The 23,958-nt window shown below is 41.2% G+C and overlaps 1 protein-coding gene across 17 annotated transcripts in view; it reads left to right on the top strand.

The window, feature by feature from the left end:
* The window catches only part of ABCG2 (ATP binding cassette subfamily G member 2 (JR blood group)), a 142,202-nt gene that overhangs the window by 95,024 nt on the left and 23,220 nt on the right, over positions 1–23,958 (top strand). For 11 of the 17 annotated variants that reach the window (XM_074040106.1, XM_074040110.1, XM_045393356.3 and 8 more), the window contains 7 exons: positions 5,447–5,506; positions 6,164–6,278; positions 6,857–7,009; positions 15,491–15,648; positions 19,056–19,207; positions 21,965–22,066; positions 23,473–23,723. In XM_074040106.1, coding sequence (XP_073896207.1) covers positions 5,447–5,506; positions 6,164–6,278; positions 6,857–7,009; positions 15,491–15,648; positions 19,056–19,207; positions 21,965–22,066; positions 23,473–23,723 — 991 coding nt within the window. The remainder of the gene's footprint in view (positions 1–5,446; positions 5,507–6,163; positions 6,279–6,856; positions 7,010–15,490; positions 15,649–19,055; positions 19,208–21,964; positions 22,067–23,472; positions 23,724–23,958) is intronic. The other 6 variants (XM_074040117.1, XM_074040119.1, XM_074040115.1 and 3 more) reach the window with 1 other exon arrangement.

Here is a 23,958-nt window from a genome sequence, read left to right as displayed (position 1 = left end):
GGGTTCGGTGGCTCATGCCTGTAATCCCAGCACTTTGGGAAGCCGAGGCAGGTGGATCATGAAGTCAAGAGATCGAGAACATCCTGGCCAACATGGTGAAACCCTGTCTCTACTGAAAATACAAAAAATTAGCTGGGCATGGTGGCGTGTGTTTGTAATCCCAGCTACTTGGGAGGCTGAGGCAGGAGTATGGCTTGAATCTGGGAGATCAAGGCTGCAGTGGGTGATGATTGTCCCACTGTACAAATGGGTGGCAAAGTGAGAGCCTATCTCAAAAGAAAAAAAAAAGCATACTTTGTGAAGGTATTTTTATTTTGCTTATCTTATCTTTTAAAGCTAGTAGATTAATAACTTGATGCAATAGAAGTCTCATCTGCTCGAGGCGTCACACCTTTTTTTTTTTTTTTTTTTTGAGATGGAGTCTCACTCTGTCACCCAGGCTAGAGTGCAGCAGCACAATCCCAGCTCACTGCAACCTCCACCTCCCAGGTTCAAGTGATTCTCCTGCCTCAGCCTTCTGAGTAGCTGGGATTACAGGTGTGTACCACCACGCCCAGCTAATTTTTGTATTTTTAGTAGAGATGGGGTTTCACCATGTTGGCCAGGCTGGTCTCGAACTCTTGACTTCGTGATCCCCCCACCTCGGCCTCCCAAAGTTCTGGGATTACAGATGTGAGCTGAGCCACCATGCCCAGCCACGCATTTTTTTATGGTCAAATGGCATGTATTTCAGCAACAGATGAGTTCATCTTCACTGCGTGAATAGAACTGTGTTCCTTCCCAAGCTCATAAAAATGCAGTCAGATCTTGCAGTTCTTTCACGTTTTAGTTGAAAGGTCATCAAAGGTTGGTGTTTTTGCTGCTGGCATTTCCTGTTTAAGTATCCATGAGAAAGGTCATGCCTTTTTTGGCTGTAGTATTTCCAGTCTTTCTTCTATCTGCTGGCTCCAACTCTAAATACAGTTTCTGGGGGTAGATGAAGGGCTGCTGTCACTTACCTTATTTTTGATTTGTGTTTGATAGCAGCATCACCATTCAGATAGTCAATTACATTCTAAAAAAGCTGATGAGAGTTTTGATTTTGGTTTTTCCTCTGGACATTTTGTAATTTCACTTCTAGAACTAAGTCACTACAACCTGATTTCCTCTGTGGGAGGAAGAAGATAAAACAATCTGACCATGAGAATTTAAAAAGTTGTGATTCTTCTGTCTTAGGAAAAATCTTTCTCTTATGCTTGTTTGTCTCCATACCCAGCATTTGAGCTTTCCCTCACCAACGCTGAAGATCTTATGGAAAAAAGTTATTCATTCCCATAGATATGTGGATGTACTGTTATTTTAAGATAAATTCATTATACTCTTGGACAATTTTTAATTAATAACATATTTTGAAATTATTTCAAATTTATTTATTTATTTTTTAGAGATGGGGTCTTGCTGTGTCACCTAGGCTGGAGTGTGGTGGTGCAATCATAGCTCACTATAAGCTCAGACTCCTGGGCTCAAGTGGTTCTCCCGCCTCAGCCTCTGGAGTAGCTAGATACCACAATGCCTGGCTAATTAAAAAAATTTTTTTGTTGTGGAGATGGGGTCTTTCTACATTGCCCAGGCTGGTCTTAAACTCCTGGGCTCAAGTGATCCTCCCACCTTGGCCTCCCAAAGCACTGGGATTATAAGCATGAGCCACTGCACCTGGCCTGATGTGAAATTTAAACCTTGCAGGAACATAACCCTTTTCATTCAGGTTCTCGCCAACATTTCACTGCATTTGTTCTCATCACTTTGTCTTTTCATGTTCCCATGGTCATTAGTGTTTTTTCTGAACCGTGTGAGTGCAGGCTGTCCACATGGTGCTTCCTTCTCCCTAATTCTTCCAGTGTGTGTGTTCCTGAAATAAGGACCCTCTCCTGTATGACCACTCAGACATTGTCCAGGAGCAGCCAAGGGGAAATGTAGCCTTGTAAGGAAGGTTGTGGTAGGTCCTCAGGGCCTTGGGTCAACCATGCCCCTCCCATATTTGACTGCCCACCATATCCTGTCTCTTCAGTCTCGTTCAACATGGTATTTTCTTTTTTTTTTTTTTTTTTTTTTTGAGACGGAGTCTCACGCTGTTGCCCAGGCTGGAGTGCAGTGGTGCGATCTCGGCTCACTGCAAGCTCCGCCTCCTGGGTTCACGCCATTCTCCTGCCTCAGCCTCCTGAGTAGCTAGGACTACAGGCGCCCGCCACCGCGGCCGGCTAATTTTTTGTATTTTTAGTAGAGACGGGGTTTCACTGTGGTCTCGATCTCCTGACCTTGTGATCCGCCCGCCTCGGCCTCCCAAAGTGCTGGGATTACAGGCTTGAGCCACCATGCCCGGCCCAACATGGTATTTTCTTATCTCATCCCACCCCTGGTGATGTTAAAATTGATCACCTGGTCATGTTGATGTCTGTCAAACTTGGCTATAATGTCACCCTTTCCCCTTGGTAATTGATTAGTGTTATGAGGGGAGATAAGCTGACATTATTCCTGAACTCCATTCTACATTAAACTTCAGCTTCAGTCCCCACTGGATGGCTCCTGCCTGAATCAGCCACCACTATCATAGTTGCTAAACAGTGATTTTCTATTTTCATTATCTCTTAGTTTGTTTTACTGAAAGGAGAAACCTTCATCTGTCACCAGTATAGAGTCATGGATTTGTATTTTATTCAATTAATGCATTATTATGTTTTACCTTCATACTCTTATTGTTCCTGATTTGGTCAGTGGGAGATCTTTCAAGGTGGGTTCTTCCCTCCCTCCGTCTCTCATTCTTTGGATATATCTCCTCATTCTTTTTTTATTTTATTATTTTATTTTATTTTATTTTATTTTTTTGAGACGGAATTTTGCTCTTATTGCCCAGGCTGGATTGCAATGGCCCAGGCTGGATTGCAATGGCGTGATCTTGGCTCACTGCAACCTCCAGCTCCCTGGTTCAAGCGATTCTCCTGCCTCAGCCTCCTAAGTAGCTGGGTTTACAGGTGCCCACCACCATGCCCAGCTAATTTTTTGTATTTTAGTAGAGACAGGGTTTCATCATATTGGCCAGACTGGTCTCAAACTCCTGACCTCAGGTGATCCACCCTCCTTGGCCTCCCAAAATGTAGGGATTACGAGCGTGAGCCACCACGCCCGGCCTCTTTTTGTAATTAAACAAATTTTATTAGAGACAAGGACTTACTTTGTTGCCCAGGCTGGAGTGCAGTGGCATGATCATAGCTTACTGCAACCTCAATCCCTTGGGCTCAAGTGATCCTGTCACCTCAGCCTCCTGAGTAGCTGGGACCACCAGCACATACCACCACTTCCAGCTAACTTTTAAGTTTTTTGTAGAGATAGGGTTTCACTATGTTGCCCAGGCACATCTCAAACTCGTGAGCTCAAATGTTCCTCCCACCTTGCCTCGTTCTTTGAATATTTACTTGGCATGGCAAGCAATTCCAGACTCACTGTGTACTTACCCTGCCTCAGACCTAGTATCAGCTGTTGATTTTTATGGAGGAGATATTTACAAAACCAAAATCTGGGTGTTTAAAATGCTCATTGCTATTGGGATGTCATTGCTTCTAGGTTTTCTCAGTGGAGTGAGACCTAGAGAATATATATATAATGCATATATGTCTACACACATGTGCATACACATACATGCATAACTTTAAAAAAAATTACCTCCCATGTGCAGGCGCATACAGATCTGGCCAAAGCAGGTGGGAGAGGAGCCTGGGGAGCAGTGGTGACCATTCCCACAGCACCCTGGGAGTTTCCATCTTTATCTTTCTGTGGCTGTCTTTGTATATGGATTAAAACCTATGGCTTCTCATTAATATCTCCAATTCTGATCTGAACCCTCAAGATTCTGTCTATATTTCCATGTTTGTAAAATCTCAAAAAGTGAAAAATCTAGTTCTAACTCACTAGAGAGGGTGGGAGATTGTTTATATTATGGAATAGAAAAATCAGGAAGTACATCCTTAATGTACTTGCTGATTTTCTTATTCCATAATATAAACAATCTCCCCATCCTCTGGCTATCTCTTCTTAACATTTTTTTTTTTTTTTTGAGACGGGGTCTCGCTCTGTCGCCCAGGCTGGAGTGCAGCTCGGCTCACTGCAACCTCCACCTCCTGGGTTCAAGTGATTCTCCTGCCTCAGCCTCCCGAGTAGCTGGGATTACAGGTGCCTGCCGCCATGCCTGGCTAATTTCTGTATTTTTAGTAGAGATGAGGTTTTGCCATGTTGGCCAGGCTGGTCTAGAACTCCTGATCTCAAGTGATCCACCTGCCTCGGCCTCCCAAAGTGCTGGGATTACAGGCGTGAGCCACCACGCCTGGCTGAATTCTCCTTTCTCCAGTTCCTTATCTACTTATCATTCTACTTGGTATCTTTAGATAAAATCAAACTATTTGCCATCTTCTTGGGTCTCAGCACAGTCAACAGTGCCATAATTTTTTCCACCTTCCTACTCTGTCTGAATATTCACTCCCCCAGACATCCACTTTGTTTGAAACGTTCTTATGTCTGTACCACGTCTTCATATTCTTAAAGGATACCCCTACCAAAGTGATGTCTTCTTCTTCTAAACTTGGAGTTTTCCAGTGTATTTATCTGACTCTTAACAAGGAAGAAAATGATATATCTTGAGGATATATCTTTTACTTTTCTAAGTGGATTAAGGCTTTTTTTTTTCTTTCGGTCATGTTTTCTTTTTATCCTGAAGTGCTTTATCCTAGCCTCGATTTCTACTTAGATGTTTCTTGGACTGATTAGATTTTAGCAGTGAGAATACTTCTACCAGTATTCCACAAATTAGCGACTTATTAATTGTGTAGAATTTTACTAGGTGGCAAATGAGATCACTTGAAGATACAGTACTGATAATCAAACGGTACTCAGAACATGCCATGTATTTCACACTGTGTTAAGAGCAGTAAGTGTAACAGGGATGTTTCATAAGAATCTGTTAGTTATTTCAAGGAGCGTTGAATGTTGAATATCATCTTCCAGAAAATATAAATGGGTTAGAGAATAAGTGAAAGGAATTTAGAGGAATCTATGCCATTTTTCTTGTAGGACTTGACCAGTGATTAACATCCATTGTATATTACACATCAAATCAACAATCTTTTTTTTTTTTTTTAAAGTAGAGACAGTGTCTCCCTATGTTGCCTAGACAGGTCTTAAACTCCTGGCCTCAGGCAATCCTTCTGCTTTGGTTTCCTAAAGTGCTGGGATTACAGGCCTGAGCCACCATGCATGGCCTGTTTTTTGTTTGTTGGTTTGTTTTCTTTAAGAGTTGGTTTGTGCTTGTTTTCTGTTTGTAATTTCATCAACCTTCATTGAGTATATTCAGTGCAGACCCTAAATCAATAGAACCTGATCTAAAGTGGAATAGTAAATCAGTCTGTTTTTGTGTTTGCAGTGGGATCATGAAACCTGGCCTCAATGCCATTCTGGGACCCACAGGTGGAGGCAAATCTTCGTGAGTATAAGAGAGTATAAGTAAGCTTTTTCTGTGCACTTTTAATGTGCTTTTAAAATCCACTTTTCTGTGTGTGTGACCAGGTGTTTATTGAGCATTTGCAATGCATGTCAGGTCTTGTTCTAGGTGCTGTGGATAACTGTAGTTGTGTGGTTTTGTCCCAAGGACCAGGTAGTCTTATTAGGTTAGCTTTACTAATAGGACTTGATAAGGTGATTGACATGTAGCAGTTGACCATGTTATCAGCTAATAGGGAGGAAAAAGAATGGGAGAATGTTAAAAGTAGGGAAAGGGAGCAGAAGATGTAAGTAAAGGCATGAGTCTTAGATAAAAGAACACATTGCCTGTGTTGGTACCTCCAAGGTCAGACAGCTGGGAGGGCCATTTGGGAGATCTGTACTTGATCAGCCAATAGTGTCTTGCTTTATGTTTTGGGGCTTTATTGTAATGTACAATGAAAAGAGAAAGATGAGAATTTTTAAAAGCATAATTTTAGTTAAACCATAGAATTTCTTGACCAGTTAGTTTTCTAACTAAAGCAGAATTTGGATTCAAAGTAGCCATGGAATATATAGCCTGTGTTGGAGGGAAAAAAACCCACAACATATATATGCTCTTATAGGTTATTAGACCCACAACGTATACGTCCTCTTATAGGTTATTAGATGTCTTAGCTGCAAGGAAAGATCCAAGTGGATTGTCTGGAGATGTTCTGATAAATGGAGCACTGCGACCTACCAATTTCAAATGTAATTCAGGTTACGTGGTACAAGTAAGTATTAGTGGGTTTGCATTTTCTGTTTCCTCTGTTTCTATATGGGTAAGTGCTTTGGCTGATAGTTCAGTGTGCTTCCAGTTGATTATGTGACATGTTCCTAGAACTGACTTCCTTTACAGCAGCTTTTCTTAATTTCGCATAGACACTTATGTGAAAAGGCAGGGAGAATCTGGAATATGGCCCTTGTAAGGACAGTGATATCAATTCTCGTTTTTCTATCATTTCTAAAAGATACTACTGTTATCCTTTTTTTGCCTTTCCTTCATCTTTCTTTTCCCCTAGCTTAGAAAGATATTTTAGCAAATCCTTGTATGAAGCAATCTGGAAGTGTCTGCTGGTAGTTAACATAATTACTTGCATTCTATTTGGGTGTACAGATAGGGGGTGAAAATGATTATAGCAGGCTTTGCAGACATCTATGGGGTTAACTGTCATTTGCAGAACTGCAGGTTCATCATTAGCTAGAACTTTACCTTAGTTATGTTATTTTTGTGGATTATGTTACATATACTAAACAGTCATGGTCTTAGAAAAGACTCATTATGTCTCATTAAAATGCTATTTGTCTTAAGGATGATGTCGTGATGGGCACTCTGACGGTGAGAGAAAACTTACAGTTCTCAGCAGCTCTTCGGCTTCCAACAACTATGACGAATCATGAAAAAAACGAACGGATTAACAGGGTCATTCAAGAGTTGGGTCTGGATAAAGTGGCAGACTCCAAGGTAATGTGGAAAAACTGAAAGCACCGTGATCAGCATAAATAGGACCTCCCCGTGTGGATAAAACGACTCTGATTCAGAGGTTTCCTGTAATGTGTATGGTCAAAAGTGATTGCTTTCCGTAACAATGAGAAAAGCAGCTTGTTACATAATATGAATGTGGAAATTAACCTGGAAAAAAATCTTCACAGTGTTTGAATTGTGCACCTGAAGTGATGTGGTGTTGTATGTGAAAGTGTTCCTCACCTGCCCTTTCCTTATGCTCCTCCCCCACCTTATGGCTTAAGTCATGTCTCATTCCATATCTGCACTAACTTTTCTTCTTCTTCTTTTAATCTTCCTCCTTTCAGTCACTCTTCCTCCAAGGGAATTTGTTCCATTGCTATTGAGGTGTATTTCTGGGATTGATAAGTGATGAGAGTCCAAGGATTCTTGCTCTGTATCAGCAGTCCCCAACGTTTTTGGCACCAGGGACTGGTTTTGTAGAAGACAGTTTTTCTATGGACCAGGGTAGGGGGGATGGTTTTGGGATAATTCAAGTGTATTACATTTATTGTACACTTTATTTCTATTATTATTTCATTGTAATATACAATGAAATAATTATACAACTCATCATAATACAGAATCAGGGGGAGCCCTGAGCTGGCTTTCTTGCAACTAGATGGTCCCATTTGGGGGTGATGGGAAACAGTCATCAGGCATTAGATTCTCATAAGGAGCACACAGTTTACATCCCTTGCACGTGCAGTTCACAATAGGGTTTGTGCTCCTATGAGAATCTAATGCCTCCACTGACCTGACCGGTGGAGCTCAGGCAGTAATGCAAGCATTGAGGAGCCGCTGTAAATACGGATGAAGCTTTGCTTGCTCACCTGCTGTGCATACTGGTTCCCCAGGAGTTGGGGACCCCTGCTCTATATATTTCAGTTCGCTGTAATTTGGCTTCCAAAATTATATTTGGTCAAATTAGGATTTATTTCTCATTTGTGTAGTGTGGTTTTTTTATAGCCTTTCTTTTGATGGTTTCGTCTCTCATTCCCTCCCTCCTTCTCTGCCTCTTTTTCTTCTGCCAGATGTTTACAGACTTTTGTATGCTAAGCTGTCTTTTAGGTTCTAGAGATAAAATTGTGGGCAAGAGAGACAAAGTAACACCTCCTCTTGTGGGTTGGAGAGGATCGTGAAGAAAAAAAATGAAACGAATGAATGAACTTTACAATTGATTAATAGGTATGGAAGATTTGCTGAGAAGACATTTGAAGCTTTGGGTGAAAATGAGCTTTTTGCATTGTAATGCCTGTAACATAATCCCCTGTGGTATCCCTTACTTAGAAGCAATGAAGAATGAGATGTGCTAATGGTCTATACTTCATATTATGCTTTCTGACAATATTTTCTGTTCAGGGTGTTTTACTGTATTTTGTTTGGAAGAGTAACTCTGAGATGCCACCATCACCACTTATTTCCACTTTATGGGTTTTCTTTGCTTCGGTTTTGTTTATTTATTTGATTTTATCTTTCCAGTAAGGCGGTTTATTCCACTCTGTTCTTTACCTTCAGGCAGCCATTGCCCTATGTTGCTTGTTAGGATTTCTAGGGAAAACAGACTGTGAAGGCACAGCTATTGACTTCCTAGTTTATTTATCTAAATGACGGAAGCAATACATTTAAAATATTTACTTTTTATGAAATTTTAAACATAACAAATGTAGAGTGAATTGTCTGATTACTATAGTAATTATATGGTTATAGTATAATTAATATAATAATAAAACTATTAATATCATTTACATAGATTTCCCAGTTATTAACCTTAGGTATATGGGGTCAGTTTGGGAAGCCTCATGGTAATTAAAAAGGTGTTAATACGGTATGAGAGAAAGTGAACTTTCCTAGCTACGGAGCCCATGCTTTTACTGTAAGTCCACCTGGACACTGGGAGGGGAGAGAGTGTTAGAAGGCTAATACATTATAGTTGCTTTCACATTTTCTTCTCCTGACTTTATCTCCCTTTTTAGACTGTGATTTCACCATGTCACCTATCTTTTAGCGTTCTGAACTTCAAACTAAATATTTGACTCGGTAAGGAACAAACTGTTAACAGCAGGTGCTTTTTTTTTGTAAATTTTATCTTTTATTAAAGTTCTGGGATACATGTGTAGAACCTGCAGGTTTGTTATATAGGTATACATGTGCCATGGTGGTTTGCTGCACCTATCAATCCATCATCTACATTAGGTGTTTCTCCTAATGCTATCCTTTCCCTAGCCCCCGACACCCCGACAGGCCCCAGTGTGTGATGTTCCTCTCCCTGTGTCCATGTGTTCTCATTGTTCAACTCCCACTTATGAGTGAGAACATGTGGTGGTTGGTTTTCTGTTCCTGTGTTGGTTTGCTGAGAATGATGGTTTCCAGCTTCATCCATGTCCCTGCAAAGGACATGAACTCATTCTTTTTTATGGCTGCATAGTATTCCATGGTGTATATATGCCACATTTTCTTTATCCAGTCTATCATTGTGGGCATTTGGGTTGGTTCCAAGTCTTTGCTATTGTGAACAGTGCTACAATAAATATATGTGTGCCTGTGTCTTTATAGTTGAATGATTTATAATCCTTTGGGTATATACCCAGTAATGGGATTGCTGGGTCAAATGGTGTTTCTGGTTCCAGATCCTTGAGGAATCGCCACACTGTCTTACACAATGGTTCAACTAATTTACACTCCTACTAACAGTGTAAAAGCATTCTTATTTCTCCTCATCCTCTCCAGCATCTGTTGTTTCCTGACTTTTTAATGATCTCTTTTCTAACTGGCGTGTGATGGTATCTCATTGTGGTTTTGATTTGCAGTTCTCTAATGACCAGTGATGATGAACTTTGTTTCATATGTTTGTTGGCTACATAAATGTCTTCTTTTGAGAGGTGTCTATTCATATCCTTTGCCCAGTTTTTGATGGAGTTATGTTTTTCTTGTAAATTTGTTTAAGGTCTTTGTAGTTTCTGGATATTAGCCCTTTGTCAGATGGATAGATTGCAAAAATTTTCTCCCATTCTGTAGGTTGCCTGTTCACTCTGAAGATAGGTTTCTTTTTTTTTCTTTTCTTTTTTCTTTTTTTTTGTGCCGTGCAGAAGCTCTTTAGTTTAATTAGATCCCATCTGTCAATTTTGGCTTTTGTTGCAGTTGCCTTCAGTGTTTTAGTCATGAAGTCTTTGCCCATGCCTGTGTCCTGAATGGTATTGCCTAGGTTTTCTTCTAGGGTTTTTACAGTCTTAGGTCTTACATTTAAGTCTTTAATCCATCTTAAGTTAATTTTTGTATAAGGTGTAAAGAAGGGTCCAGTTTCAGTTTTCTGCATATGGCTAGCCAGTTTTCCCAGCACCATTTATTAAATATGGAATCCTTTCCCCATTGCTTGTTTTTGTCAGGGATGTCAAAGATCAGATGGTTGTAGATGTGTGCCATTATTTCTGAGGCCTCTGTTTTATTCCATTGGTCTATATATCTGTTTTGGTACCAGTACCATGCTGTTTTGGTTACTGTAGTCTTGTAGTATAGTTTAAAGTCAGGTAGCGTGATGCCTCCAGCTTTGTTCTTTTTGCGTAGGATTGTCTTGGCTATATGGGCTTTTTTTTGGTTCCATATGAAATTTAAAGTAGTTTTTTCTAATTCTGTGAGGAAAGTCAATGGTAGCTTGATGGGGATAACATTGAATCTATGTATTACTTTGGACAGTATGGCCATTCTCATGATATTGATTCTTCCTATCCGTGAGCATGAAATGTTTTTCCATTTGTTTGTGTCCTCTCTTACTTCCTTTAGCAGTGATTTGTAGTTCTCCTTGAAGAGGTTCTTCACATCTTTTGTAAGTTGTATTCCTAGATATTTTATTCTCTTTGTAGCAATTGTAAATGGAAGTTCATGATTTGGCTATTATTGGTGTATAGGAATGCTTGTGATTTTTGCACATTGATTTTGTATCCTGAGACTTTGCTGAAGTTGTTTATCAGCTTAAGGAGATTTTGGGCTGAGACAAAGGGCTTATCTAAGTATACAATCATATCATCTGCAAACAGAGACAATTTGACTTCCACTCTTCCCATTTGAATACGCTTTATTTCTTTCTCTTGCCTGATTGCCCTGGCCAGAACTTCCAATATTATGTTGAATAGGAGTGGAGAGAGAGGGCGTCCTTGTCTTGTGCAGGTTTTCAAAGGGAATGCTTCTAGCTTTTGCCCATTCAGTGTGATGTTGGCTGTGGGTTTGTCATAAATAGCTCTTATTATTTTGAGATACATTCCATCAATACCTAGTTTATTGAGAGATTTTAGCATGAAGGGGTGTTGAATTTTATCAAAGGCCTTACTGCATCTTTTGAGACAATCATGTGGTTTTCATCGTTTGTTCTATTGTGTGATGGATTATGTTTATTATGTTCAACCAGTCTTGCATCCCAGGGATGAAACCAACTTGATTGTGGTAGGTAAGGTTTTTGATGTGCTACTGGATTTGGTTTGCCAGTAGTTTGTTGAGGATATTTGCATTGATGTTCATCAGGGATATCGGCCTGAAATTTTCTTTTTTTGTGTGTCTCTGCCAGGTTTTGGTGTTAGAATGATGCTGGCCTCATAAAATGAGTTAGGGAGGAGTCCCTCTTTTTCTATTGTTTGGAATAGTTCAGAAGGAATAGTACCAACTCCTCTTTGTACTTGTGGTAGAAATCGGCTGTGAATCCATCTGGTCCTGGATTTTTTTGGTTGGTAGGCTATTAATTACTGCCTCAATTTCAGAACTTGCTATTGGTCTATTCATGGATTCAACTTCTTCCTTGATTAGTCTTGGGAGGGTATATGTGTCCAGGAAAATCCATTTCTTCTAGATTTTCTAGTTTATTTGCGTAGAGGTGTTTATAGTATTCTCTGATGGTAGTTTGTATTTCTGTGGGATCAGTGATTATATCCCCTTTTTCATTATCTAATGTATCTATTTGATTCTTCTCTCTTCTTTATTAGTCTAGCTTGTGCTCTATCTATTCTGTTAAACTTTTCAAAAAACCAGCCCCTGGATTCATTGATTTTTTTGAAGGTTTTTTTCCTGTCTCTGTCTCCTTCAGTTCTTCTCTGATCTTGGTTATTTCTTGTCTTCTGCTAGCTTTTGAACTTGTTTGCTCTTGTTTCTCTAGTTCTTTTAATTGTGATGTTAGGGTGTCGATTTTAGATCTTTCCCACTTTCTCCTGTGGGCATTTAGTGCTATAAATTTCCCTCTAAACACTGCTTTAGTTATGTCCCAGAGATTCTAGTATGTTGTGTCTTTGTTCTCATTGGTTTCAAAGAATTTATTTATTTCTGCCTTCATTTTGTTATTTACCCAGTAGTTGTTCAGGAGCAGGTTGTTCAGTTTCCATGTAGTTGTGTGGTTTTGAGTGAGGTTTTTTTGGTGTTTGTTTGTTTGTAGGTGTCTATTAGGTTCACTTGGTCCAGAGCTGAGTTCAAGTCCTGAATATCCTTGTTAATTTTCTGTCTTGATGATCTGTCTAATATTGACAGTGGGGTGTTAAAGTTTCCCACTATTATTGTGTGGGAGTCTAAGTCTCTTTGTAGGTCTCTAAGGACTTGCTTTATGAATCTGCATGCTCCTGTATTGGGTGCATATGGATTTAGGATAGTTAGCTCTTCTTGTTGCACTGATCTCTTTACCATTAGGTAATGCCCTTCTTTGTCTTTTTTGATCTTTGTTGCTTTAAAGTCTTTTACCAGAGACTGGGTTTACAACCTCTGCTTTTTTTTGCTTTGCATTTGCTTGGTAGATCTTCTTCCATCTCTTTATTTTGAGCCTATGTGTGTGTTTCATATGAGATGGGTCTCCTGAATACAGCACACTGATGGGTCTTGACTCTTTGTCCAATTTGCTAGTCTGTGTCTTTTAACTGGGGTATTTAGCTCATTTACCTTTAAGGTTAATATTGTTATGTGTGAATTTGATCTTGTCATTATGATTCTCGTCATTATGATCCTGTGAATATGATATTAGCTGGTTATTTTGCTCATTAGTTGATGCAGTTTCTTCATAGTGTTGATGGTTTTTACAACTTGGTATGTTTTTGCAGTCACTGGTACCAGTTTTTCCTTTCCATATTTAGTGCTTCCTTGAGGAGCTCTTTTGAGGCAGGCCTGGTGGTGACAAAATCCCTCAGCCCTTGCTTGTCTGTAAAGGAATTTATTTCTCCTTCGCTTATGAAGCTTAGTTTGGCTGGATATGAAATTCTGGGTGAAAAATTCTTTTCTTTAAGAATTTTGAATATTGGTCCCCACTCTTTTCTGACTTACAGGGTTTCTGCAGAGAGATCTGTTGTTAGTCTGACAGGCTTTCCTTTGTGGGTAACCCAACCTTTCTTTCTGGCTGCCCTTCATATATTTTCCTTCATTTCAACCTTTGTGAGTCTGACGATTATGTGTCTTGGGGTTGCTCTTCTTGAGGAGTATCTTTGTGGTGGTCTCTGTGTTTCCTGAATTAGAATGTTGGCCCATCTTGCTTGGTTGGGGAAGTTCTTCTGGATAGTATCCTGAAGAGTGTTTTCCAACTTGGTTCCATTCTCCCTGTCACTTTCAGGTAACCAATCAAACGTAGGTTTTGTCTTTTCATATAGTCTCATATTTCTTGGAGGCTTTGTTTGTTCGTTTTCATTCTTTTTTCTCTAAGTCTTCATGCTTTGTTTCATTAAGTTGATCTTCAATCTCTGATATCCTTTCTTCCACTTGATCGATTTGGCTATTGATACTTGTGTTTGCTTCACGAAGTTCTTGTGCTGTGTTTTTCAGCTTCATCAGGTCATTTATGTTCCTCTCTAAACTGGTTATTCTAGTTAGCAATTCCTCTATCCTGTTTTCAATGTTCTTAGCTTCCTTCCATTGGGTTAGAACATGAACATGCTCCTTTAGCTCAGAGGAGTTTGTTATTACCCACCTTCTGATGCCTACTTCTGTCTATTCATCAAACTCATTCTCCATCCAGTTTTGTTCCCTTGCTGGCGAGGAGTTGTGATCCTTTGGAGGAGAAGAGGCATTCTGGTTTTTGAAATTTTCCGCCTTTTTGCATAGGTTTTTCCTCATCTTCATTGATTTATCTAACTTTGGTCTTTGATGCTGGTGACCTTTGGATGGGATTTTAGTGTGGACATCCTTTTTGTTGATGTTGATGCTATTCCTTTCTGTTTGTTAGTTTTCCTTCTAACAGGCCCCTCTGCTGCAGGTCTGCTGGAGTTTGCTGCGGGTCCACTCCAGACCCTGTTTGCCGGGTTATCACCAGCAGAGGTTGTAGAACAGCAAAGATTGCTGCCTGTTTTTTCCTCTGGAAGCATTGTTCCCAGAGGGGCACTCACCAGTTGCCAGCCGGAGCTCTCCTGTATGAAGTGTCTGTCGACCCCTGCTGGGAGGTGTCTCCCAATCAGGAGGCACAGGGGTCAAGGATCCACTTGAGGAGGCAGTCTGTTCCTTAGCAGAGGTCTAGCACTGTGCTGGGAGATTCACTGCTCTCTTTAGAGCCGGCAGGAACGTTTAAATCTGCTGAAGCTGTGCCGGCAGCCTCCTGCTCTGTCCCAGGGAGGTGGGAGTTTTATCTATGTGCTCCTGACTGGGGCTGCTGCCTTTCAGAGGTGCCCTGGCTAGAGAGGAGGGATCTAGAGAGGCAGTCTGGCTACAGTGGCTTTGCTGAGCTGTGGTCGGCTCCACCCAGTTCAAATTTCCTGGGGGCTTTGTTTACACTGTGAGGGCCTACTCAAGCCTCAGTAATGGTGGACGCCCCTCCCCCTACCAAGCTCAAGCATCCCAGGTTGACTTTAGACTGCTGTGCTGGCAGTTAGAATTTCAAGCCAGTGGATCTTAGCTTGCTGGTCTCTGTGGGGCTGGGATCCACTGAGCTAGACTAGACCACTTGGCTCCCTGGCTTCAGCCCCCTTTCCAGGGCAGTCAACAGTTTTGTCTCGCTGGCATTCCAGGCGCCACTGGGGTATGAAAAAAAAACTTCTGCAGCTATCGGTGTCTGCCCAAATGGCCGCCCAGTTTTGTGGTTGAAACCCAGGACCCTGGTGGCGTAGGCACCCATGGGAATCTCCTGGTCTGCGGGTTGTGAATATCATGGGAAAAGAGCAGTGTCTGGGCTGGAATACACCATCCCTCATGGCACAGTCCCTCACGGTTTTCCTTGACTAGAGGAGGTACTTCCCTGACCCCTTGCGCTTCTATGCCTCACCCAAGGAGGTGCTTTGTAATCAGGCTTAGTTACTGACCAGCTGTGACCTGAACCTAAGTTTACTCATCTGATAAAAGAGATACCTACTTTATCTACCAGGTATCTACTTACTTGCTGTTCAGAATAAATGAACTTAATGAGATAAAGTGTCTCTTACAGGACTGGCACATGTTAGGAGCTCACCAAACGGTAGTGACTGGTTGTTATCATTGACAATTATAATATTTGTGATTTAGGTTGGAACTCAATTTATCCGTGGTGTGTCTGGAGGAGAAAGAAAAAGGACTAGTATAGGAATGGAGCTTATCACTGATCCTTCCATCTTGTTCTTGGACGAGCCTACAACGGGCTTAGACTCAAGCACAGCAAATGCTGTCCTTTTGCTCCTGAAAAGGTAAATGCTATGGGAACATTATCTTTAGTTAATATCTTATCACTACTATGTCCCAGATATTCTTGGTGCAGGGGGTTCAGAAATGATCAAAACAATTTCTTCCTCTTCTGTTGGAGGGAAAGTCAGTTGACAAGTGAAAAGCATTATCAAGAAAAACAAAGCAGGTAAGAGTGTAGGGAAGGATGGCTGTGGTGAGGGCGGGGGCAGGGTTGGGCCTGTTTTGTGCTCTCTTTAGCTTCTTAACACCAACAGACACACACATACACATTTTGTCTATCTCTCTGCTCTATAACACTGAACATTTTGTAGTTTTCTGAGTAGACCTTTTTATTTCACATCTTTTTCATCTTATTCTTCCACCTTCAGTGCTTTTTCTTCTTAACTTTCTCCTGTTGGGCCTTTTTTACTCTGTTTATATCATCTTCAGACTGGGTTGTGAGTCTCCCATTTTGCTTACAAGGAATCCTTAGCTTCTTCTGTTTCATATTGTACTGAAATTGTTGACCTACTAGCCTGATCCTCTTTGAGGCAAAATGTCTTTGTATACATGCTAGCATACAGTAGGTTCTTAGAAAATGTTAAAATTGAAATGACTCTTTACATAAAATATTTGGAATAGTAACAGTTTCGAACAGTGATTTTGGCCCTTCTTGTACCTGTGTATTGTTATTATAATTATTACAAATATTATTACAATTCAAGGTGAGATTTGGGTGGGGACACATATCATTCTACCCCGGTCCCTCCCTCCCAAATCTCATGTCCTCACATTTTGAAACCAATCATGCCTTCTCAAGAGTCTCCCAAAGTCTTAATTCATTTCAGCTTTAACTCAAAAGTTCACGATCTAAAGTTTCATCTGAGACAGGCTAAGTTCTGTCCACCTATGAGCCTGTAAAATCAAAAGCAAGTTAGTAACTTCCTAGATACAATAGGAGTACAGGCATTGGGTAAATACATCTGTTCCAGATGGGAGAAATTGGCCAAAATGAAGGGGCTACAGGTCCCATGTAAGTCCGAAATACAAAGGAGCAGTCAAATCTTACAGCTCTGAAATTATCTTCTTTGATTCCACATCTCACATCCAAGTCACACTGATGCAAGAGGTGGGCTCCCAGGGCCTTGGGAGGCTCTGGCCTTGTGGATTTTCAGGGTACAGCCCCTCGTGTGGCTGCTTTCACAGGCTGATATTGAGTGTCTGTGGCTTTTCCAGATGCACAGTGCAAGCTGTTGGTGGATCTACCATTCTGGGGTCTTAAGCTATGATGGCCCTCTTCTCACTACTCCACTAGGCAGTGCCCCACTGGGGGCCCTGTGTAGGGGCTCCCACCCCACATTTCCCATCTGCACTGCCCTAGCAGAGGTTCTCCATGAGGGCTCCATCCCTGAAGTTGACTTCTCCCTGGACATCCAGGTATTTCCATACATCCTCTGAAATCTAGGCGAAGGGCAGGCCTAACACTACATGGAAGCCACCAAAGCTTGGGTCTTGCACCCTCTGAAACAACAGCCTGAACTCTCCATGGTCCCCTTTAACCATGGCTGGAACATACGGCACCAAGTCTCGAGACTGCACAAAGCAGCAAGGCCCTGGGCCTGGCCCAGGAAACCATTTTTTCCTCCTATGCCTCTGGGCCTGTGATGGGTGGGGCTGCTGTAAAGACCTCTGACATGCCCTGGAGACATTTTCCCCATTATCTTGGTGGTTAACATTTGGCTCCTTATTACTTATGCAAATTTCTGTAGCAGGTTTGAATTTCTCCTCAGAAAATAGATTTTTTCTTTTTTATCACATCATCAGGCTGCAAATTTTCTGAGCTTTTGTGCTCTGCTTCTCTTTTAAACAAAAGTTCTAATTTCAAACTATGTATTTGTGAGTGAATAAAACCGAATGCTTTTAATACACCCGAGTCACCTCTTGAATGCTTTGTTGCTTAGAAATTTCTTCTGCTAGATGCTCTAAGTCATCTCTCTCAAGTTCACAGCTCCACAAATCTCTAGGACAGGGGCAAAATGCCACCAATCTCTTTGCTAAAACATAGCAAGAGTCACCTTTATTCCAGTTCCCAACAAGTTCCTCATCTCCATCTGAGACCACCTCAACCTGGACTTGATTGTCCATATTACTATCAGCATTTTGGTCAAAGCCATTCAACAAGTCTCTAGGAGTTTCCAAATTTTCCCACATCTTCCTGTCTTCTTAGCCCTCCAAACTGTTCGAACCTCTGCCTGTTACCCAGTTCCAAAGTGGCTTCCAGATTTTTGGGTATCTTACAGCAGCATCCTACTCTACCAGTACCAATTTACTGTATTAGTCTGTTCTCATGTCTGCTAGGTATGTCTGCTAATAAAGACATACCTGACACTGGATAATTTATAAAGGAAAGAAGTTTCATGGACTCACAGTTGCACATGGCTGGGGAGACCTCACAATTATGGCAGAAGGCAAAGAAGAAGCAAAGGCATGTTGTACATGGCGACAGGCAAGAGAGCTTGTGCAGGGGATCTCCCATTTATAAAACCATCAGATCTCGTGAAACGTTTTCAGTACCATGAGAAGAGCATAGGGGAACCGCCCCCATGATTCAGTTATCTCCACCTGGCCCCGCCCTTGATACGTGGGGGTTGTTATAATTGAAGGTGAGATTTGAGTGGGCACACAGCCAAACCTTATCAACCTGTAAGTCAAAACTCCTGTGAAAAGGTAAGTTAGCACTATTTTGGCCATGGACTTAGACCAGAGATTAAATCCCAGCCTTGTCTCTTACTAACAGTGATCCCTTGGCCAGTTGCTTGATCCTTTAAGACATATTTATAAAATGAGGGTAATAATAATAATATTAGAACTGCCTCATAACAATACTGTGAAAATTGAAACGAAGTTATCTCTAAAGTATTTAGCAAAGACATAGTAAGTACTCAGTTATGTTAATTGCATTATTAGGGCAAAAGAGTGAAAACCAAGTTTTAAAGAGCCAGAAGACCTAAATGATAAGTCAGAATGAGATATATGACTGTTTTAATATGTAGTCCATGGTTAGTTCTCAAACTTGAAAATACTTGCAGATTACCTGGGTTGCTTCTTAAAATGCAGATTCCCTAGACCTACTCCCAGAGATTCTAATTCAATGTCTGGGAAGACTGTTCTAGAATCTGCATTTTTAATAACCATTCTAGTTGATTCTAGATTGTCAATGCAACATACTTTGAAAATTCCTATTCTGTTTTAATAAAAGCTTTGAATTTAGGTTTCCTAACTATAGGTAAATAATATGAGATGAAAAGTTAGTAAGACAAAGTCAAGTTGAACTAGAAGCAAACAATCTAAAGGCAAGAATAGAGTATGTTAGCAAGAAGTACAAGTTTCAGATATTTAATGACTCATTATTGTCTCACTTTTAACCTAGGATGTCTAAGCAGGGACGAACAATCATCTTCTCCATTCATCAGCCTCGATATTCCATCTTCAAGTTGTTTGATAGTCTCACCTTATTGGCCTCAGGAAGACTTATGTTCCATGGACCTGCTCAGGAGGCCTTGGGATACTTTGAATCAGCTGGTATGGTTGACTTTTTTATGCTGTAAAACCCTTCATTAATAGAATCCTGAAGGAGAGCAAAGAGGGTGTGCAGGAGTGCTGTTTGGTCTTTGGGTAGACATACCATGAGAATCTGTCACTTCAAAATATGTTTGATCCATTTGGTGCTAGTATTTTTCTTCATTGTGCACCACAGCTTGTTATTTAGGTATCTTTCTTGTCTTATTTGAATGTGTATTCATGTGTGTATGAGTATTTCTGCTGGGCCTATATTCTGCTTCCTAGTTATAGCGACCATTTCTTAAAAGCTCAGTAATTAATATGTTGGCCCTTTAGCTAGTTATTCTGTCACTTGAACATTTTTGGAAAGGCCTAATATGGTTGTCTTCTTGACCATATAACAGATGAGGCCTTATAATTTTTTCCCCGTGCACATGATGTTGGTCTGCCCTGATGAGCACTCATGGAGATGCTACTTAATTGTATTTATTTTTATTTTTATTATTTTGAGATGGAATCTCGCTCTGTCATCCAGGCTGGAGTGCAGTGACGTGATCTTGGCTCACTGCAAGCTCCACCTCCTGAGTTCACACCGTTCTCCTGCCTCAGCCTCCTGAGTAGCTAGGACTACAGGCGCCTGCCACCACGCCGTGCTCATTGTTTTGTATTTTTTTAGTAGAGACGGGGTTTCACCATGTTAGCCAGGATGGTCTTGATCTCCTGACCTTGTGATCTGCCGCCTGGGCCGCCCAACGTGCTAGGATTATAGGTGTGAGCCACCGCGCCCAGCAAGTTTTGTTTTTTAAGGTTTGTTTGTTTTTTTCCTTTGAGATGGGATCTCACTCTGTCACCCAGGCTGGAGTGCAGTGGCACAATCTTGACTCACTGCTTGAGCCTCAACCCCCCGGGCTCAAGCCATCCTCCCACCTCAGCCCCCCAAGCAGCTGAGACTATAGGCACATGCCACCATAGCTAGCTAATTTTTGTATTTTTTGTAGAGTCGGGGTCTTACCATGTTGCCCAGGATGGTCTCAAACTCCTGAGCTAAAGCAATCTGCCATGGCCTCCCAAAGTGCTGGGATTACAGGTGTGAGCCACTGTGCCCGGCAGACACTACTTAATTTTCTGGTAACTGTAGATTGCAACTTTAGCCCTTGAGTGGGTATTGGTCAATAGAGTGGTTAGTCCTAAACCTGACTTAGATGGACCAAAATTTCTAACAATCTTGGACTGCATGGTTCTTTTTATTTTAAATTGAAATGTGTGATTTTTAAAATTTTAGATAGAAATGTGCGAGTTTTTTTTAATGGCTTGTGCGGTCTGCCTCATTTTAGAGATATTTGGATATGATTATAAATGATTCCCTATGATCCTAAATACAATTTTAGATATTCATTGACCATGTTTCTTAGTTTTTAAAAAAGGAGATTAACTAAGAGTCAGACTTCAGGCCACACTGAGTTCAGATGATCTCATCATCTGAAGCTGAACGGTTCAGGTGTGCTGTGCTGGCCATGTTCTATCGAGAATACTGCTCAGGGGTTTTGTTCTCTATTCAGAATTATAGCAGCACAGCAGTTGATTTGGATTTCGGGATTAATTAATTAATTAATTAATTTACTTTTGAGACAAGGTCTCACTCTGTTGCCCAGGCTGGAGTGCAGTGGTGCTTTCTGAGCTCACTGCAACCTCCGCCTCCCAGGTTCAAGCAATTCTTGTGCCTCAGCCTCCCTAGTAGCTGAGATTATAGTCATAAGCCAACACACCTGGCTAATTTTTGTGTTTTTAGTATAAATGGGGTTTTGCCATGTTGGCTAGGTTGGTCTCAAACTCCTGGGCTCAAGTGATTTGCCGGTCTCGGCCTCCCAAAGTGCTGGGATTGCAGATGTGAGCCACTGCACTCGGCCCTGGACCTCTGAATTTAGTATGTGGGGAAGCAGTCATTGCTGATGTGGGTTCCATCATTCTGGCATTCCCTAGGTGAACTAAGAGAGCAGAACACACGTGGGCTTTTGGTATTTTTTTCTTGGGTCTATGTTTAGATTTTTGAGGAAGTACTGTTAAGCACCAGAGCATACCAATAGCTATTTCAGGTCTCATGAATTACGATAGGTAAGGACCAAGCACTAATGCAAAATGCCCTGCAAATCCAAGGTTGGCTGGGAGTGTTTCCTTTTTCTTTTTCTTTTCCTTTTTCTTTTTTCTTCTTTTCTTTTCCTTTCCTTTTCTTTTCTTTTGTTTTTCGGCCCGGAGACAAAGAATTGCTGAAATATTGTGTGATAGGCTGGGCACAGTGGCTCATGCCTGTAATACCAGCACTTGCGGGTGGATCACTTGAGGCCAGGAGTTAAGAGACCAGCCTCAAACTGGTCGAACATGGCGAAATCCTGTCTCTACTGAAAATACAAAAATTAGTTGGACGTGGTCATGCACGCTTCTAATCCCAGCTACTTGGGAGGCTGAGGCAGGAGAATCACTTGAAGTCGGGAGGCAGAGGTTTCAGTGAACCAAGATCCCCCACCACATTCCAGCCTGAGTGACAGAGGGCGACCCTGTCTCAAAAACAAACAAACAAACAAAAAACAAATATATATATAGTGTGATTGAATATATAAAAAGAAAGGGTAAAATTAGTGTGGGAAGAAGAGAGAAAGAAAGTTAGGGAGAAGTCGTTAGATTCTGTCTTCTCTAGCCTCACTTCCCTTGCCCTCTGAAAGTTACTTCTCTTTATTTTCCAAGACCATCAAGTTTGTGTTTTTGGGCTGCCTTCTTTCATAGGTTATCACTGTGAGGCCTATAATAACCCTGCGGACTTCTTCTTGGACATCATTAATGGAGATTCCACTGCTGTGGCATTAAACAGAGAAGAAGACTTTAAAGGTATATGAATCTGTTACAGTCCCAGATTTTTGCCTAATTGAATTGGCTGAAGTTTAACAACGTGGTGGCTAATTAAAATGTGACTTCGTGAATTTCTGTTAATGCAGTCTTCTGATATCAGTCAACACAAACATTTTGTTGTCTGTGAGTGCTGTTGGTGTTTTTGATTTAATTTATAAATGAGAATTTATATGGTGGTGTCAGTTCCAAGAGGAGTTAACATTTTTTTAAAATGCTCACTGTTTATAAAGTGTTTTTAAAATAAGAAACTTGGCAATCTATGCATTTGCATATAGTAGGAAGCAACAACCAGATTTTTTTTTTTTTTTTGAGACGGAATCTAGCTCTTGTCACTGAGGCTGGAGTGCAATGGTGCTATCTCGGCTCACTGCACCCTCTGCCTCCTGGGTTCAAGCCATTCTCCTGCCTCACCTTCCCGAGCAACTAGAATTACAGGCCTGTGCCGCCACACCCAGCTAATTTTTGTATATTTAGTAGAGATGGAGTTTCACCATGTTGGCCAGGCTGGTTTCGAACTCCTGACCTCAAGTGATCCTCCCACCTTGGCCTCCCAAAGTGTTGGGATTACAGGCATGAGCCACCACCCCCGGCCACGACCGGAGTTTTATATTAAGAATTAGAACTCTATGGTAAGAAGTCTATTTTAAAAGAATTAAGGTCAAATAGGAAAACATCAGTGGGTTTGCTGTATTCAAAAGACTGGCAGGAGACAGCCTAGTTCTCTGTACTTTTCTTTTTATTTCTTTTTCTCTTTTTAAATATATATTTTAATTTATTACTTACTTTATTTATTTTTATAGAGACAGGGCCTCGTTTCATTGCTCAGGCTGGTGTTGAATTCCTGGCCTCGCATGATCCTGCTGCCTCTGCCTTGCAAAATACTGGGATTACAGGAGTGAGCCACTGTACCTGACCTGTTATACTTTTCTAATGACAGAGCTCATAATTTTTTATTTCTATTTTTTCTTTTTTTGAAATGGAGTCTTGCTGTCTTGGACAGGCTGGGAGTGCAGTGGTGCGATCTCAGTTCACTGCAACCTCCACCTCCTGGGTTCAAGCGATTCTCTTGCCTCAGCCTCCTGAATAGCTGGGATTACAGGCACGCACCACTATGCCAGGCTAATTTTTTTTTGTATTTTTAGTAGAGATGGGGTTTCCCCATATTGGTTAGGCTGGTCTCGAACTCCTGACCTTATAATCCACCCACCTCAGCCTCCCAAAGTGCTGAGATTACAGGCATGAGCCACCGTGCCTGGCCTATTTTTTCTTTCTAAAGCTTTAGAATGAAGGTGTTAGGGAAGAATCCAAGAAAGGGGTCACAGAAAAAATGGGCTAAATTAGTTGTTATTTTGTTCATGTTTCCTTTTTATCCACTGATTGCAAAGCCACGGAGATCATAGAGCCTTCCAAGCGGGATAAGCCACTCATAGAAAAATTAGCCGAGATTTATGTCGACTCCTCCTTCTACAAAGAGACAAAAGCTGAATTACATCAACTTTCCGGGGGTGAGAAGAAGAAGAAGATCACAGTCTTCAAGGAGATCAGCTACACCACCTCCTTCTGTCATCAACTCAGATGGGTTTCCAAGCGTTCATTCAAAAACTTGCTGGGTAATCCCCAGGCCTCTATAGCTCAGGTAACCAGCAGATTCTTTTGAAATACTCAAATGGGAACCATGTGGTTCTGTTATCATCTGCTTCAGGATATGTTTATCTTCTACCCACCCTTCCAGTTATTTGTTATCTTCACTCCACCTGGGATATAGAACCAGTCAGCAGAACAAATAAAGGACAATTAAGTTTTACGTTTGGAAAGCTTCTCTTTTTTTGAGACAGAGTCTTACTCTGTTGCCCAGGCTGGAGTGCAGTGGC

This window comes from Macaca fascicularis, chromosome 5, assembly GCF_037993035.2.
Source record: "Macaca fascicularis isolate 582-1 chromosome 5, T2T-MFA8v1.1".
Taxonomy (NCBI): domain Eukaryota; kingdom Metazoa; phylum Chordata; class Mammalia; order Primates; family Cercopithecidae; genus Macaca; species Macaca fascicularis.
Note: the sequence above shows the minus strand (reverse complement) of the source record. Positions and strands in the feature narration are given on the sequence as shown.